Source organism: Plasmodium fragile, assembly GCF_000956335.1.
Source record: "Plasmodium fragile strain nilgiri unplaced genomic scaffold supercont1.87, whole genome shotgun sequence".
NCBI lineage: Eukaryota > Apicomplexa > Aconoidasida > Haemosporida > Plasmodiidae > Plasmodium > Plasmodium fragile.
The window spans coordinates 1,795-20,563 of NW_012192667.1; the positions used below are offsets into that span (position 1 = coordinate 1,795).

At 28.1% G+C, this 18,769-nt stretch overlaps 4 protein-coding genes across 4 annotated transcripts; 3 read left to right on the forward strand and 1 right to left on the reverse strand.

The window, feature by feature from the left end:
* Positions 1-725: 725 nt before the first annotated feature.
* On the forward strand, positions 726-4,175 carry AK88_04990 (uncharacterized protein; the record flags this gene model as incomplete). Its single annotated transcript, XM_012482594.1, has 1 exon — positions 726-4,175. One exon carries the CDS (start codon positions 726-728, stop codon positions 4,173-4,175), a length of 3,450 nt encoding a protein of 1,149 aa, XP_012338017.1.
* Positions 4,176-4,738: 563 nt separating this feature from the next.
* AK88_04991 (uncharacterized protein) lies at positions 4,739-5,919 on the forward strand (the record flags this gene model as incomplete). The annotated part of the gene is made up of 4 exons (XM_012482595.1): positions 4,739-5,062; positions 5,175-5,301; positions 5,525-5,583; positions 5,785-5,919. 4 exons carry the CDS (start codon positions 4,739-4,741, stop codon positions 5,917-5,919), a joined length of 645 nt encoding a protein of 214 aa, XP_012338018.1.
* A 6,973-nt stretch (positions 5,920-12,892) lies between these two features.
* Positions 12,893-16,588, forward strand: AK88_04992 (uncharacterized protein; the record flags this gene model as incomplete). The annotated part of the gene is made up of 1 exon (XM_012482596.1): positions 12,893-16,588. The coding sequence occupies one exon, from the start codon at positions 12,893-12,895 to the stop codon at positions 16,586-16,588; it is 3,696 nt and encodes a 1,231-aa protein (XP_012338019.1).
* A 1,197-nt stretch (positions 16,589-17,785) lies between these two features.
* Positions 17,786-18,269, reverse strand: AK88_04993 (uncharacterized protein; the record flags this gene model as incomplete). The annotated part of the gene is made up of 2 exons (XM_012482597.1): positions 17,786-17,840; positions 17,983-18,269. The coding sequence occupies 2 exons, from the start codon at positions 18,267-18,269 to the stop codon at positions 17,786-17,788; spliced, it is 342 nt and encodes a 113-aa protein (XP_012338020.1).
* Between the last annotated feature and the right edge of the window lie 500 nt (positions 18,270-18,769).

Consider the following 18,769-nt stretch of genomic DNA (forward strand, 5'->3'; position numbering starts at 1 on the left):
TGGTGAGTATTTTGTAACTCTTCAACCCCTTCGCTAGCTTCGCTTTTATTGTTTTGGGGGTCACTTGGGAAATGAATTCCAACCGGTCGGCATTCCACCATGTGCACATTTATAAATTTATAATTTGTGTATTATACATTTTATACATACATTTTCATATTTCTTTATGTATGCAAACCGCGTACCACGTGTTCCGGTTTTTGCTAAAACGTGTTAGCGTGGCGTTAACAAACTAAACCAGTTTGCCATAAAAAAAAAACAAGTTGCTTTCAAATTTAAAAAAAAAAAAAGGAAGCTTTTTATAGAGTCGGCCCTGTAACAATTTTGACACGTTTTGCCCTTCGTGGCACTTGATGAACCAAGCTGTCGAGTTGTTGAGTGACATTTTTCGTCGCGCCGAGGTTTATGCCTTTTTTTATCCGCCGTCCCCAACGCAAGCGCAAGTATATCCAATATAACATATACTCATATGTTTTTTATATGCGTTCAAGGTTATGCGCTCCACGAATCGACTTGCGCTTCACAACAACCGCCACTTGGCATTTAGCCAAGGTGAACCAATTATACATGTCTGCTTATATACTGTTTAGCCCACGCGCAAAAATGTGGTGACTTCCCGCAACCGGTCCCCCTAAGTATGTACCAATCATCATGGTCGCATACAGAAGGGCTAAAAAAGACAAACAAAAAAAAAACAAAAAAACACATGTACATATAACACAATAATGAATGAAGAATCCCCACAAAAACCATTAAGTATACCAGGTTACTACTACGAAAAGAAGAAAAATCGCTATTATCTGATAGACAATGAACTGAAAAAGAAATTGAAGGAGGAAGAATTTGAGAAACAAGTAAACAATGCCAAGAGAAAAAATCGCCAGACAAATGTAGAAGAAAAAGATTTATTTATAAAAAAATTTCACAGGAAACATGGAATAAAAGAAATGAAAAAAAAAAAAAAACACTCCAACGCGCAGAAGTCAAATGTGAAACATAACGACAATCAGGGTCATATGTCCTTAGACAATAATGCGTGTGCCACATTTAGTAAAGAAAAAAATTTAGAACTAATTAATAATGAGTTAAATTCTTTAAAAAAATGCATTTCAAAAAATCAGAATATTTTTAATATACTGAAGAGCATCCGGAATTTCCATTTTCGAGAAAATTCCATTTTGAGTTTGCCGCCCATTTTTATTAATATCGCATCGTACCAGTATATTCACGTGGAAGATTTGTGTGACCTTCACTCGAATAACGTTTCATCTTTCTGTCGTCCCGGGGGAGGAGCCATGACAGTGCGCAGTAGTGTGGCCCACCCGAATGTTCAAAATGGTCTGGACGCTGTGAGTACTGTCCAGAGCATCAGCAGCTTGAACAATCAAATTGAGGACGCGAATGGCGAGAGCGACCAGAATGACACGGGGGGGGACACGGATGAGGAAGACGGCACGCGGTACGTGCGCGGAGTGAATGACCCAAGAACAACGGCCCTTTTTTCAAATCCAAAAAGAAATGACACCATGGAACATACCGTCACCGACATTAGATTCTTCAACGTGTGCCAGAAACTGATAGATGAAAATATGATAAAAGGGAAACCATATTTAGACATAAGCAAAAATGAACCATTTTATTCATACCCAAATTTCAGGAAACAGAGTGCATATACTGCTAACTCACCAGAAGAGCAAACGAGAAATTGCGCTAGTCGAAAGAAGAAAAATTACTCGAGCAAGAAAATACAGCAAATAAAAAATGAAAATCATATGTCCCCCGGATGTGATGGGACAGGAGGAAATGGTGGTGGTGGCTTACTTATTCCAAAGTTATTTGGACGGACATACGAAAAGGTAAATGCTCGTAGTATACAGAATTTTAAGTCAAACATAATTATAAATAGATACAGGGCTAATTTTTACTATTTTTATCACATTCCCAATCAAACTTACGCTAACAGGTGTAGAAACAATAGTGCGAGTCCTTTGCGCAATGGGAGTAGCACCTTTAATGCTAGCAACAGCATTAGCAACAATTTCAATTACAGCTATAGTCATGTGCACAGAAATAGGGACGAATATGATGACATAAATGCAATAGTTGATATAGATCATGATGTGGTGAGCCGACCGCTTTCTTCTTCTACACAGAACAATACTACCTTATACAATGGGATATTTCAAGAAAGAAGTGGACGTAGGCTTCATGAAATTATGCCCGTTCGTCATTTAGATGTAAGTACGAACGAAAGCAGGATTTTAAGAACATACAAGCCAGCGGAATCGTTTTTTCACCTATTCAGTAATCCACTTTATGAAGATTTTATTTTTAGTACCACTAAGGAAAACAACTGTTCCTTTAGCTTGGGAGCTATTGATATAAAGAACTTTATTCAAAAAGATAATAAGTCTCCACTAGAAGATATAGTTCATGAAAACGTGTACTACAATACAGACACAAAATATTTTTGCACGTATTCTAAGGAGAACACGGAATTGTTATGTGTCTCGCCACAAATATTATCTCATTTTAGCATTTTCAATTCTGAATATATTGCCTACTCGTCCTATCCGAATATGAAGGATGAAAAAAGTTTGCTATGTATGTTTAACATTTGTTCTTTTTTTCAGCGCGATCCAAAAATAGTTACGTACAGTTTTGCAAGTGAAATTAATTATTTTAAGTTATTTCCATCAATGCAAGATGGCTGTTACGCACATGATAATGGAAATACATGGGACTCTGCTAGCCATACCATGAATGAGAATTATGCATACCACCCTGATAACAAAATTGATAAAATTTTTATTTGCGGGTCTAACCCTTGTTTCAGTTTTAACGCAATAAAAAATGATGGAGTTCCGTATTGCATATGGGATAGCAAGAAATTAAAAGTCCATGACTTGTTATCCATGAACGAAGATTTATCATGTTATGTGCACAACATTTTAAGCGGAAATCAGAACCCATTTAACAATTTAATTGGCAATTATGGCTCCCTAAAAAAGGAACGATCCGTGCACGCGAAAAGGGCGAAGGAAAAACGAAAAGGTGAAATGGGAAATGATGAAAATGGGCACGAAAAAGCCAACTTAAACGAAAGAAGATCATCCGTGGATTATCATTACCAAAATGACCCACAGAAAAAAGGTTATAATAAAAGGAAACATCCTAGTAAAGATCCAAATGAGGAAAATGACGATCTGCACGTAAGTAAACATGAAACGACAAAAAAGCGACATGACCATTTTGTAGACAAATCAAAACATAATCTGAACAATCGCTCGAATAAGAACAACCACGGCCAGTACACATCTGCTCCACATAACTTAAATGAAAAAATGAGAAACAAGCATAGTAGTAGTCATGCCCCCGCCACACATAACTGCTACCCATCAAGTGCGGCAAAGTACAATGATAATAAAAAAAAAGGAATATGTTGTGAAAGTGTGAACAAATCAAACAACAATATTTTTTTGTGTTGCAATACAGAACATATATATTTGTGTGACTTACGGTGTAATTTTTTAAACACCATTTCGAAACTGAAGCCGAATGAAGGGTACGTAAATAAAATGTACTCATTAAGCAATAGCTTTCAATATATATTATCAAAAACTAATAATCATATAGGACTGTACGACATGCGGTATGCCCCTTGTAAACATAACAAGGAGACAAAAAGCAGTTTGGTAACTTCTTACGATAGATTTATAGATAATAGTAACTTGAGAAAACACCTAAACGATTTTTACGTTATAGACAATGAACAGTTCCTAGTTTCCCTAGACACATACACAAATTCGGTTCATATATATGACATTATGAACACTAAAAACAGAATCATAAATTTGGATGGGAATTCTGATTATTCGATATACTCTAACATACACGCTTACAATAATTTGTCAAGGATACCCTACATATATTCTTCTCATAAATACGATGATGCTTATTATCATTACTACAAAAAAAAAAACAGTGAAACGAAGGCAACGGAAATTAAGCATATGAATCATTTGAGTCCAATAAAAACGTATCCACAAAAGGACCTATTTATAGGGTTAAATGTTCAATCCATTTTACCCCTTTTTTACGTTAAACAAAAGTATACCAAGCATAATTTCATTTCCATAAATGAAGGTGGCTTTATTTGTACCATAAATGTGTAAAAAGGAGTTCTACCTCATGACAACTCGTTTTGACACATATTATTTGTTTTATTTATTCATAACAACATCCGAAATAGTGTTTTTTTAATTTTTAAAAATCAACCCCTTTTTTTTTTTTTGTTAACCATTAAAAGTATATGTGTATTTGCCGTACCTGCACAATATCATGTATATTTTAAAATAGTTGTATTTTTTTTGGCGTATTTTTAATTAACATTTAACCGAAAAATTTATTACGTGCTTTTTTTATTTTTTTGAAGTATTTTTTTTAAATGTAAGAGGCGACAATTCATAAAACTGCGGGATATACGGCGCCTCCTGCGGGCATATGTAATTTTTCCTTTTTCTCCGCCCTTTTTTTTTTTTTTTCTTTATTTTTTTGATGAAATGAAAACTTTTCATTATTAAATGATAAACACTTAAAACTGGAAAACTTAAAATTATGTGCTTTAATTTTGACCAAAGTAAATTCATCAAATAAAATTTCCCATCGTGTGCAATCCATTTGTGAGATACACTTGGCAGTTAATCATTTTACCAAAATTAAGGCAAAGTTTGTATCAATGGATAATGGAAAAAATGAAAATACTAATAATTGCTCCAATCCCTTGTCCCTATGTACAAATGATTTAAAATTAGAAGAACGTGATAATAAATCAGGAGAACATGAGTCCACTGATGACAATCATAAAGGTCTTATAAAGCAAAATGGCATTTACAGAACAGCTGTTTTTAATAACAAGAGGATTCAAATTTATCAATACAAAACCTTTCCAAAAAATTATCTACAAAGCGTATACCAACTGTTGGGGAGTGAATTATCTGAACCATATAACATTTTTTTACTTAAAACGATTTTGAAGAACTATAGCGAAATTGCACTGATGGTATATAAATCTTTAATGTGTGTTAATGAATATGCAGTGCTGCACCATTTCCTCTATTTTTATACATGAAAAAAAAGACCATTTCTTTATTTTTTTTTTTTATTAACTTCAGTGCTTATGTGATGAAGAGTGTATGGGCACAGTAATAAGCAAAATTACGACAAAATGTAAAGATGATGAACTAACGACATTCGGATATATATGTAAAAGGAAGAAGCAAAAATACATAAATTTAGCGTGTAACATTGTTTTCTAATAGTTCTACATATGAGTGTGCATCTATCCATGAAACATTCGATTTATTCCTCTTTTTCTTTTCACCATCTATAAATCTTAACAGGCATGATAGCAGTTCACAAATCTGTCAGAAGTTGTGGTCTAGGTTAGAATTCTGTTCAATGTTGCGTGTCAATATTTAAAGAATCCTGTGAAATCATAAACACCAAATTTTCCCATTTTTAGGCACATACCTATTAAATGAGAGTATAAAATTAATGCAAGATTTGTATGGCATAAATGAGGTACACACACCTTTAGCGTTTGTTGTAAAAAATTAAGCGTTTGATCAAGCTTGATACTTTTGCATATATACTTATTTTGTTACTATTTTACTTTATCCTTTAGGTTCAACTGGAAGCAGAAGCAACGAACAAACCTACATTACGTAATACTTGTTTTTTCATTTAAGTATATATTTGTGCATATGTCTGCATACCACTTAGTGCCATACTGCGCATGACATTCTAATTTTTGTCATTATAGGTTTCTATGAAAAAAACGGATTCATTAGAGTGAAAAGGAAGCCCTACTATTACTTAAGCGGCGTTGACGCCTTCAAATTAAGGAAAATAATATAGAGAAACGCAATGTACAAAAACACTGTGCACTTAAGCATGATGCAAAACAGCACAAGATATTTGTGTCCTTCCTCTAAGTTTTTCATTTCTTATTCTAAGAAAAGACGTGTGATTTAATAATTCGAATAACGCTTTACACGTTTTGTATCCTAATTTGCCCTTACATCTTTCAAAAGAATACTAACATTTATGTTTGTTATAGTTTATTATGTTTTTACACCCCCTCCTGTGAATTGATTACCATTATTTTAGTTTACCACGAAAGGTTGTAAAAAAGAAATACATATGTTCTTCTTTTCCTAATTCAAATTTAGAGCAAAAGAGTCCACAAACTTTTTTCTGTGTTTAAAAAAAACAAATCTATAAAATTTAATTTGCTTATTTTGTAAATTACTTACGAGTTCATCGAAAGGTATTATCGCATGCTTGCTTACAGCGTACTTCGAATTATTCATTCGAAACTTCATTATTCTTTATAAAGAAAAAAAAAATTCTGCACATGTTGATGGTAAAAGCAAAAAGTTTACTAAGGCGTTATTTACAAAAAAGTTGTCTAAGGTGAAAATGATTTTTTGGTGCCTTCTTGCGTCTTTATGAGAACATATTATCCCTTAATACTCTGTTCTAACGAGACATTTAATATTTCTTACATTTATTTATAAAATTTACTGCTTCAATTACAATTTATTGGAAAAAAAAAACCCTTCTGTTTGCAATTTTGTAAAAACCCTTTAATGAAGTACATATAAAATGACAGAAAAAAAAAATGGTAATATGTTCTCTCCATTACACTTTAATTCCGGTCTTCAGTATACTCGTAGAATCCCAAAGTTTTCTTTAAAATGTTTCTGTGATAATTCAATTGTGTACAAATACTAAGGAGAGAAAAATATGTATTTTAATAAGAGAGCAAGGGAAAAAACTATTTGTAAAAATATTTGGTATACACATAATATGATAAACGTTTATTAATCTTAAAATAGTTATAAAGAAATGATAACCTTGTTTTTGGCAAAAAGTATTGTGGAATGACTTATAAATCAGGAAAATTTCGTTTCCTGTTAGATGTGTTGTTTAACTTTATTTAGGAAGGGTTGTCTTTTTTAAAAAGCGGTAAATAATATTGAAAGCCCAGAAAAGAATTATATTTATACTAGAATGATATTTTAGGAGCATTATTATTACTGTGCTAAGTTCAAGAAAGTGGGCACGAAGTTTTATGCATGTTAAGACAATTATTAGGAATTGTAAATGTTCCGATTTGTTAACAAAACTTATATGATTTTTTAGGTTCAGAATGCTAATGTGCATGATGATATTGCTTAAAATGTAATAACAGCTTACATAATAACGATTATAGTTATAGGATAGACAGAAAAAAAAATAATCCTCAAGATAAAAAGTACTGCAGAAATATGCTAAAACCTGTGCGATTTTGACAAATATGAAAGTAAAGAATATAGCACATAACTATACTGCTGTATTTATATTATTAAATATTTAAAATAGGTGACACAATCTTTTAAATATACAACGGAATCCTCTGTGTATTTTAAGAAGTTTTAATCTTGTTATTATAAATTTAATTCCCTATTGTTTCTAGAACGTAACGCTGCATGAAAAACATTGTGTATGTAAAAAAATAACAATCTTCTGAATATATATATTTTAGAATCAATTCCATATAGCAACGTGTAACATAGGTATTTAGCTAAAAGAAAAATTCAAACGTACTAAGTGTTTTTGAAGCATAAAAAAATATCAAAAAGTACTCTATGAATCAGTTACATGCCTTGGAATAAAATATGTTATATTGTATATATTTTTTGATTTTGAACATAATAAAGTCAACGATTAAATGCTATAACTTAAAAATGGAATTTAATTGCGCAAAGAAAGACAGAACTAAATGATTTAAAGAAAGACGAATGTGTTCCTATAAGTTAATATTCATAGTATTCATCATAAGTTACATTGTCGTTATATTTCGAATACACAATTGTCTATGATCATTCAATATATAGATAAAATATTAGCCAAATATTCATTCATGGTAACTCAGAATTAAAAATAGTTATTCTGATTCATTTAATACAAAGGACATCATTGAGATGCATAATCATTTTAAATATAATGTTAATATAATCTATTATAATAATGATAAAAATATGTAATGCATGAAGTTATAAACAGTAAATGCAATAAATAGAAAAAGGAATAAAATATATATACAATAATAGTAAATACAAAATGTATTATACAATAAAATATAAGAATAATTATATTTAAATTAAATTAAATATTAAATAAAGTGCACAAATTAAGCAAAAAAGGAACCTTACAGTAAAATAATTCACAAAAATTAAACTGTATTTTAAATTAAATATAAAAAGAATTATATTTACAAAATAATAAAATAAAGCCTTTTTATTTTATATTATGTTAAATATATTTTAAGTTATATATTAAAAGATAAATATTGACTATTAAATTATATTTGAATTTATACCAATCATTTTAATTAATTAAGGGAATAATATAATTAATATAAAATAACACTATGTTAAAACTCAATTATAACATAAATAAATTTATTTAATATAAAAAATAAATATATTAATAATAATATATATATATAATAAATTAATTAACATAAAGTACTAATTAAAAATAAATAATTAATGAAATAAATTATTAATATAAATAAAATAAGTTATAGTATAAATAAATAACTAAATTAATTAACGTAAATTAATTAATACAATAAATAATTAAATAATATATATAGACAATTAAATAAAATATATTGTATATAAATTAAATAAAAAAATATAAATAAAATTACTTTAAATAAATAATTAATAGAATAAAATATATAAATGATTTATGTAATAAATATAATTAAACATTATATATAATTAAGTTAAATAATTAATATTTTTATTTGATCATGTATAGAAACAAATATAAGCAAAATATATAATATTATTTTAAAGAATTAATTATTTTAATAATATAATATATTAACAAGTATTTGCTTAAAATAAAAAAATGAAATTATTATTATTTTAAATATTAATAATATATGTATATATTAATTAAACATTAATATAAAATAATAAATATCTTATTAATGTATATGATAAATTAAATAAAATAAATACATTTTAATAATTAAAGGTATAATAATTAAAAAATATCATAAAATAATTCAAAAAATAATTTTAAATAAAACAAATTAAATGATAAACATATATTAATAATTAAAATGTGTATTATTATAAATGAATAAATAATTTTAATTAAAAATAAATAAATAATTATAATAAATTCATTACTATTAATAATTAATTAATTAAAACATAAATTAATATATTAAAAATTAATAAATAATTAATATAAACATTCGAATAAATTATATAATATATAATAATTAAATAAAACTTAATTATAAGATAAATAAAAAACATTATATAAATATATATTGTTTAGTTTTTAATAAAAATAATTAATTAATTTATTATAGTAATATATATAGTATTACACATATCATGTTTAATATATATTTTTTAATATATTTAATTAAATAATAAATTAATATAAAATCCTTATTAAATAATATTATTATTGTTTTTTAAATAAAATTATAATATTTAATATATTATAGCATGTAATATATATAATTTAAATTATTTTAATTAAAATAAATTTATTGAATTATAAAATATAATAATTATTAATTAATATATATTTTTAACTTAATAATAAATAAAAAATAAAAAAATTATAAAATTAAATAATGTTCTATATATATTATTATTTCATTAGTTAATAAATATACTAAATTTAAAACAAATTAATTATTATACACGTTTTTATTATATAGACGATAATAATATTATTTTATTCATTTAAATATTTAATGAATACAAATTTATATATTATTAATTATGTTAAGAAATTATAATATTATTAAAATATGTATTTATTTTATTTAATTAATTATATAATTATTAAAAATATATATAAATTAATATTTATTAAAATAATAATACACATTTTAATAAAGGTGTAAAATTATTAATTTACTTAATTAATATTATGGTATTAATTTTTAAAGTTTTATTTTATTTATATTTAATCCAATAATATTAAATTTAATTTTATTTAAATCATATTATTAATATTTAATTAATATAAATAAATTGTATATATTTATTTTATTTTTAATTATTATTATATTATTTATTAACGCTTAAAATAATTAAATGAAAATAAAGTTAATATATATGAATTAATTAAATTGTATAATAAAAAATATATTTTATAATTAAAAAATACATATTAAGTAAAATCATACATGTAAATGCTTTTTTTAATTTACTTAAATAATATATTAATCAAAATAAAAACTTATTTCATTTAACAACTGTAAAAACACATAAAGTATATTTATAAACATAATTCTCAGTACGTGTTAATTTTTTTGCTTGTCTTTAATTGTTGAATTTAAGAAGTTCATTAACAATATGATTTATTGTATATTGTTTATATAACATTTCAAAGTATGGATAATTTTTTTTCTTTATATATAGTACTAAGTACATCCTGAATATACATAATTATCACTCGCAATTTTTATTTTTAAACCTTATAGATTTGATATTTACACACACAAAAGTGACTTTTTTATGATCTCCATAACCTAATAGAAAAATATATTATTAACTAAAAACCTTTAAAGTATTGTTTTATCTATTTAGACACCTAAATAGATTACTACTGTTTTGTTAGTTGTGGGTATTGGGGGTCTTTTTACCATGTTACACATTTTTAACGGAAAGCTTACCTTAATTTTACTGTTTTTAACTGTCCACTTTATTTGGACATATAAAACACAATCATGGGAAAAGCTCTTGCTTTTTTATGAAACTTCTGAAGTGTTCAATTATAACATTAGTTTTACCTATAGATACAAAAAATGTGTAAAACAAATCTACTCATTTAACGGTGCTTCGTAAAGACAACTTTAACATGTGCCAAAAAGGTTCATATGTAATATTTTCTAAATAATTTAATCATTAATTTCATTGAATAAGAGATATATTTGTTAAAATTTTTCTTTGTTGTAATATTTTATAAAGGTGTAACAACGATCTAGACAAGGTTGCAATACAGTGTTGGCTGAACGTGTTCAAATGTAGGATTAATAGTGTCATTACAAAAATTGAAATGGTTAATAGAAGAGAATCGTTCATATGGTTAACAATTCAATAATCTCCCTAATCCTCCAAATTTTGTGGCATTACGTAAAATTTAAAAACCATGATGCAACTCTATAGTTCTTTCAACAAAAGAAAGGAAAAAAATCATTTGCAACTTTAAGAATATAATGTGCGTCATCAGTTATTCTATAAACATATGAATATTTTACTATTATATTTATAAGTTTCTACTTTATATTGCATAGTCTTTGATTTACGCTAATTATATGTAACTCAATAATAGTCATAATACGAAGACATTTCTATGCAAAAGACAGGTCATATTTAGCTACAACATTAAGCGCATACATTTTTATTAAAACACTTTCGAACATGTGCTTTATATATTCCTTTAAATCAATATATTATGTTTTCAATTTAACATTTACATTACAAACTTTTTGAGAGCAATATAGCTTGTGCCTTTCAATTCCGAGCGTAAAGCATACCAAAACAAGTAGAAGAAACAAAAAGAAAAGAAAAAGCATAGAAAACTTAGCTTTTATTATTAAAAAAGTAAGCATTGCAATCTAGTAAGTCCAATGAAGAACACAGAAATCAAAACTATATGGATTCATACATATAATAAGTGAATTTTCCTTTTTGTTAAATGGGTTTTGGACAAAGAAATATTTAATGTATATGATTCGTAATATACATGTGGGTATTTTGTTCATATAGCAAATATAATGCAAACGTGTGCAGTTCTTAGCACCTAATACTTTTTTTATAGTTTTTCCCTGTTTTCTACAACCATATATTAAAGATTAAAATTCTTTAGGAGTGTATACTTAGAAAGAACATCACCTATGTTAAGAATAGAACTTGCTCTTATTTTAAAGTAATTTTTTTTTTTTTACAATACCTTGACGACTTTTTGATTTATTCTGTAGACTTAAAAAAAAATTGTACCCCTCCAAAAGTTAAGTTTAAAGTTATGTATTTTCCTGTTTCTTTAAAATAGATCATTCATATTTATTCGTTTTATTTGTGATAATAGTGATCACTTGAAATGATTTTTCTTTTTTCTATTTAATGTGCAAAGTGATTTTTTTCATTTAATGCTGTTTTTTATTTGGAAACATTTTACACAGTAGTATGAACACCTCAACAAATTAAAAAATGCTCTTCATGAAATGTGCACTTAAGTCTTAAGAGGCTTACACAAATTTTACACTACACATTGCACTATTCTTAAAATTTTTTTTTTTTACTGTGTGTTAATGAAAATTTCGCATATACAGAACAGAAGAAATTTATGTCTTATCTCATTTCACCTTTTAATGTTTTTACCCAAGTATACACGTACATGAAAATATAAACTATACTTGAGATAATACCATTTTATAAATATATTACATTTTTTAACGTTTTTTAAAAGAGAAAACCGTTATGAGTATGCGTGTAAACACATAAAATTTTTAATCTTTGTCAACTTCATTACTCAATTTCTTCAGTTTATGTAAAAAAACTTTTAATGTAAATTGTATGTACATATAAGATAGGTTAAAAAAAAAAAATGCTTAAGGTTACATTTTAAATAATGCCTTTTTGTTCGTACATTATTTTCTTTTAAAATTGAACATGTGAAAATGGAATTTTGGACAACATAGCAAAATACATATTATCATAAGAATTTACACGCATAGTATATAATTGATGTTGTATTTGTTGTATTTTAATATTTAAAGAAATGGTTTATGTGAAAAATGATAAGAATATATCCTTATCCTTTCAGCAAAAATGTTAAATCACTGCCAGATCCTCCGCCAGGGAAATCAAGAGAAATAAAGAATTTTGAATGCAAAAAATATAAAAATGATTATAGTTGGTTGCTGGAAGCTAGAAGTAATTTGAAAAAATGTTTTCACTTATGTGATATATGCTCAAAAAAATTTAATTATATGAGATGTCTAGTGAAAAATTCTAATGTTCAGTATGAATACAATTTAAGTTACAACACTGCAAGAAACAACCCTAATGGTGGAAAAGAGCAAGTTGGCGAACATGTGTCTGGTACTCATTTGTGTGCAGACCATAAAAGTTTTAAGCATAAGAACGAACTATGTGATGTAAAAAACAACATACTTAAGATAAATAGTAATGCATCGAAAAACAGTGTGGATAGTAATCAAAGTATTACCAGCTTAAAATCAGCAAATGATAATAGTATTATATTTAGCAATTCTTTAAATCATAACAAAACTGATTGTTTGTCATTTAATGATGACGTGTTTATCTTCTTAGACGATTATCCAGGAAAACATTCAAATCGTTATAAAGATGAGGAAAAATGTGATACATTATTGCAAAATGTGAACTCCTTAAAGGGTGATGATCTCATGTGCCCCCAATTTCAATTTGATGATACGATAATACACATAAAAAGACACTTTAAAAACAATGTATCCTATTTTGCCTGTAAGCACGTTGAGATGAATGACTTGTACAATTTAGATGACGAAAACGCCAAATATGACAGCATAAATATTTATATGTGCGACAACAGTATGGAAAGTTTCTCTAACAATAATTGTGCACTAAATTCAAGTGAGCAAAAGGAACCGTTTAACTTAACACAACCAATTATCATCACTCCATTTAATAAAAAGGATGAAAAAAAGCAACAAAGTAAAGAATTAGATTACTTGAAAAACGTAAGTAACGACAGTCATAGATATGAATCTTTAAAGAGACATGATTTAAATGAAGGTATTAAGAGCAATGATCTGAACCTTGAACAAAATGGAAATTGTGAATTGTTTAATGTTTCCCTTTTTTGCGTGAACGAAGAGTTTGCTGCTTTATATGCTTCAGGACAAGCTGATAAAAACTGTAAAAGTCACATCAAAAACGAGAGCATGGGCAAAATCAATAATAATTATATCAAAAAGCAAGACATAATGGAAAATCTAAACAAAAATAGTGAGCAGTATACGCATAGGATCGATGATAATTGTAAAAATGACAATATAATTCAAAATCACGCGTTTAAAACAATGAACACGTACACAAATTTGTTAAACAAGGGAAAAAAAACAAGGACGTTAATAGATGAATTGCAGCAAACACTGATGAAGAGGAAAAATTTATATCTTGAAAGTCATAGTGAAAAAAATAATAATAGATCAGCAGATACGACACAAGAAGAGAAGGAAAAAATAATCGCTGAAGAATGTGTCCAACATATGGGGGCGAATAACAGAACAGAGTGTTCTAAAGAAACACACGGAAATAGTGTACCCCCCGTGGTAGACAATTTGAATGGATTACGTATTTATAACAGGCATACCATAAGTGAAAAAAAGACAATTAACAATGTTAATATTAATGAATTTAAGAGCAGACTTACAAAGGGTGGAAACTTAGTTCTAAACATTGAGGGGAGTAGTTCGAAAGGATTAAAATCAATATACAGTGAAGCAAAAAATGTGAACGGGAAATCGACCTATTGTGATGACAAAGAATATGAAAAACATGTTTATAATAGAGATGTTGGTCATGTAGAGCAGGATGTAAATAGCATTAAGGGCAGAAATCAAAGTGGCTGCAAAATGAGCACTTTTGTAAAATCCCATAAAGGATTCAAGGATAATGTAGGCACAAATAATTACGATATAGAAATAAAATCTTTCATCATTGATGACAAGGAAAAAAGTAACAATTTAAAATTGTTAGAACAAATAAAAAGTTACAAGCTCGTGGAAGAAAACAAGGAGGGAGCAATTAGCTTCAAAGGGGACTACACTCATATTGACAAAGAACGAACAGAAGACATATGCGAAAAAAATAAATCAAGAAATGTTACTGAAGATGAAAAATTACATATAAGCAGAATGGACAAAAGTAAAAAACCTTATAAAGCGCAAATAATTGGAGGGAGAGAAGAAAAAACATATTCCACCGATGGGAACTCTAAAAAGGTAGAAGTTAGCAGTGGTAACGAACATTCATTTAATTCGAAAGGTATCTGTAGGGAAAGGAAAAATGCAAATGGAATAAACGAGGAAAATGTAGTTAAGAGGCCATTGAAAGGAGATGAAAAGGGAAATATAATTTATGGGAAAAGAATCAGTGATAAACAGAGCAGTGATACAAGAAGCGGTCATGAAAGTAGCACCATTTTAAGACACGATATATTCAACCCTTTAACGCAAAATTGCAAACCAGGATTAAAAAATGAATTTAAAGATACTAACACCAGTTCTAAGACGGAGAATTGCAACCGAAGTGGAGATAATTTGCCCACTTCCAAGGAACAGGAAAATGGTTCATCAAACATGTGGAGCAAGGATGTGTTCATATCTACTAAGAGAAACACTACATTGGGGAACAACGTGAATAGTAATAAAGACGACTTAATGAAACAAACTAAAATGAAAGGATATTACGTGAAAGACAAAATACATGTGAATCAAAGTACGGGTGAACGCACGGAAGGGCAAGGCGAGCCACAAGACGAAGCACATACCACACGTGACAGACCCCAAGAGGCCGACAAATTAAAACACTGCAAGAAGAAAAACGGTGAGGAATGTTCACCTGATGGTATTTCTATTTTAGGAAGAGAGACAAAAAGTTATGGAGAACGCAAGAAACAAAATGAGACAAACAAAAACGAATCTGAAGAAAGATTAACTACAGAACTGAAAAAAAAATTAAGTAACATTTTAAGCTCATGTAAGAATCCTAACAAAATAAATATTCACAACAAAATATATGCATCCGAGATGGAAAAAATCAAAATGGATAAGAACACAATGGCATATATTAACAATAATTATTTTTTTAATGTTGACAAGGGTAACCACTTTGAGAATTGCGGAGAACAAGTAGCAAAAAATTCTTCAATGAAATATAATTTTAAAAATCTGGACTTACAATTCTGCAAAAGTAAAAACGCTTTTTATAGCTTTAACTATATGAGCAATGTGTTATCATCAAGCAGCTGTAGTGTGTCCAAAGAATACATTTTTAGGGAAAGCTACGAATCTAATATTTTAGATGAAAAAATTAATAAACTAAATGAGTTAAGAAAAAAGTATTTATTAAAGAAATATTTAAATGCAGTGTTGAATAGAAGTAAAAATAATTTTGTGGATAGTAGAACAAGCAAAAAAGTGTGTAACATGGATGTTCCCAAGTTGGCTTACAATGCGGCAAAAAATAAAATTGGTGAGAAGACTGATCCGAAGAATGAATCAGTTGGGGGAAGCCTACATTTTAAACAGAAACCTAATGAAAAATTAAAAATTTGTAAGAGGAATACTGAACTATGTCAAGCACCTCAATCGCCAAAAAAACAGGATAAAATACCAAAACCATTAGCTAGTCAATTGGAAATGAATTCGGTGTTGCGTTTGGAAAAAACACAATCGTATCCATTTGAGGAGTTTAACTTGTAAACACTTTTTTTTTTTAATTTCTGTGTCATAGTGGTGTGTTTCAAGGTTAACTGTTTATTTAGCAGTTTAGCGATCTGTTTAGCTAATTGTTTGACTCCTTTTCGCACCCATGGAACGTCTTTAAAATTTGTTAAAATTTTGTAAGTTTTCACCTTAAAAGTAGAAGGGAACAAATTGTTTGATTTGCACAACACATTTTTACCTACAACGTTAAAAAAAAAAAAACTATTGTTATGAAAAGAGGTAATGTGCTTAATCTGTGACGTGTGCTCACACTTAAACATGGGCGCCTTTGTGTATTTAATCAATCCAAGTTGTAAACACATCCAAGTGTGCATACACCATATACCACATAGTCCACCCTTCCTTTTTTAGTAGTTGTGACAATTCACTATAGTGTGTGCGCTTTTTAATTGTAACCTTTATATTGTTTTGCATTTATTTCGATGCTGAATAGAGGTATATTATTGTGCTGCTTTTTTTTTTTGTGAAAAATTTAATTACCTTTTGCCAGGAGTGTAAGAAGCTTTACACCCACGGCTCCTTTGACAATTGTGGTAAAAATGGAAAAATAAATAAACGGTGTAGTCCTAAAATTTTACTCGTTTTTAAAAGTTTGTTATTTGTTGCATTTTAAACATGAATTTGAAAAACGGATTCATTCAAAATTAAAACGCGGTAAATCAAAGGTTTGAAAAGTAAAAAAAAAAAAAAAAAAAAAAAAAACAAAAAAAAAAAACAAAAAAACTTTTAATTAAACAAACGTAAAAATATTAATACTTAATTTTTGTTCTTATTCATAATTATAACAATTGTTAACTATTTTTTGTTGCTTCATTTTCCCAGTGCGACATGGTGCAAAAATGGTTCGTAAAAATCGTTTGCACATTCGTTCATTAGATCATGAGCTCATTTGATCATCGCGCTGCACCGCGTAGATTGCCGCGCTGGACGTAGTGTGACTGCTTGCAAATTAAAAGCACAACAAGTATTCAGGATGTTGTGTTGTTTTATGGCTTCTTCTCCCACCAGGTGGTCATCTAAAATATAGCGTGTGTTGAAAAAAGGCTCTTGAAAAAATTACACATATACACTATTATTGCATTTGCTGTGCGTGCGTACATACATATGCATATATATATATATAGTGTGTGGAAAAAATTCGCCATTTGTGTGGCTGTTGGAAAAAAATTCGTGTTAAGTGAACTTCTCATTTTCGTAGAGTGTGGTTAGTTTATCCCCATGACTTGAACTTGCACTTATGCGGGAAGTTTTGTTTGTCCCTTATATTACTTCATCTCATCATTTATTTTTTGTACTGGCCGCGCGTAATAGTTACACGGGCACACGACGCATGCGACTTGTTCTGCTTGTTCTTCACCTCCTCCGCCTACAAGTTGTATCCCTTTTCACGCAACAAATCTTTGGCCTTTTCAACAAATACACTATCATCAGGTCCAGCAAATTTGATGTAGTGTGCAATTTGGTTCATCGTCCAATTTGATGGAACCACGCCCCCTAAGTTCATTTGAAAATGTTCTTCATTTATTACTGGTTCTACTTGATAGTCCGTTACTTTGGGGGGTTCGTCTTCCTTCTGCGTTCCTGGCAGTATTTTCATTCCATCGGGGATTGGAGAGTTTGCGTTTGGTGGAAAAAATCCGTTGAATTCTTCTTCCATTTTTGATCAAATTTTACGATTACGAAATTGAGAACTTGTTAGTAGTATGGTATAGATATAGTGTAGCAGTATACGTACGTAAAGAGACTGCGCAGCAATAAAGTTTAAAACCTGCTGGGAAAGTTTTGCCTCCTTATATAAATATGCTTTATTATATGTGAAATACTTTTAAGTGACGTTAAAAAACTGTCGTAAATGCCTATGTGCTCATAAAAAGGAATAAACTATTTCTTTAAAGAAGTAAAAAGAGTGACAAAAAAAAAAAAAAAAAAAAAAAGGGAGAAAAAAAATCCGTAAAAGTTAAAAGTTTAAAGGGTTTGGACGGTGTAACAGCATTTATGAGGAGCTTCAAAAATTTACAAATTCTGAAAAAAGTTTTGAATTTGTTTTATTCTTTTAAAAAAGGAATTTATAAAAAGATAAAATAAAAAATATTTTTTTTAAAAACAATTTAAAAAAAAGTATATATACATATATATATATATATATATATATATATA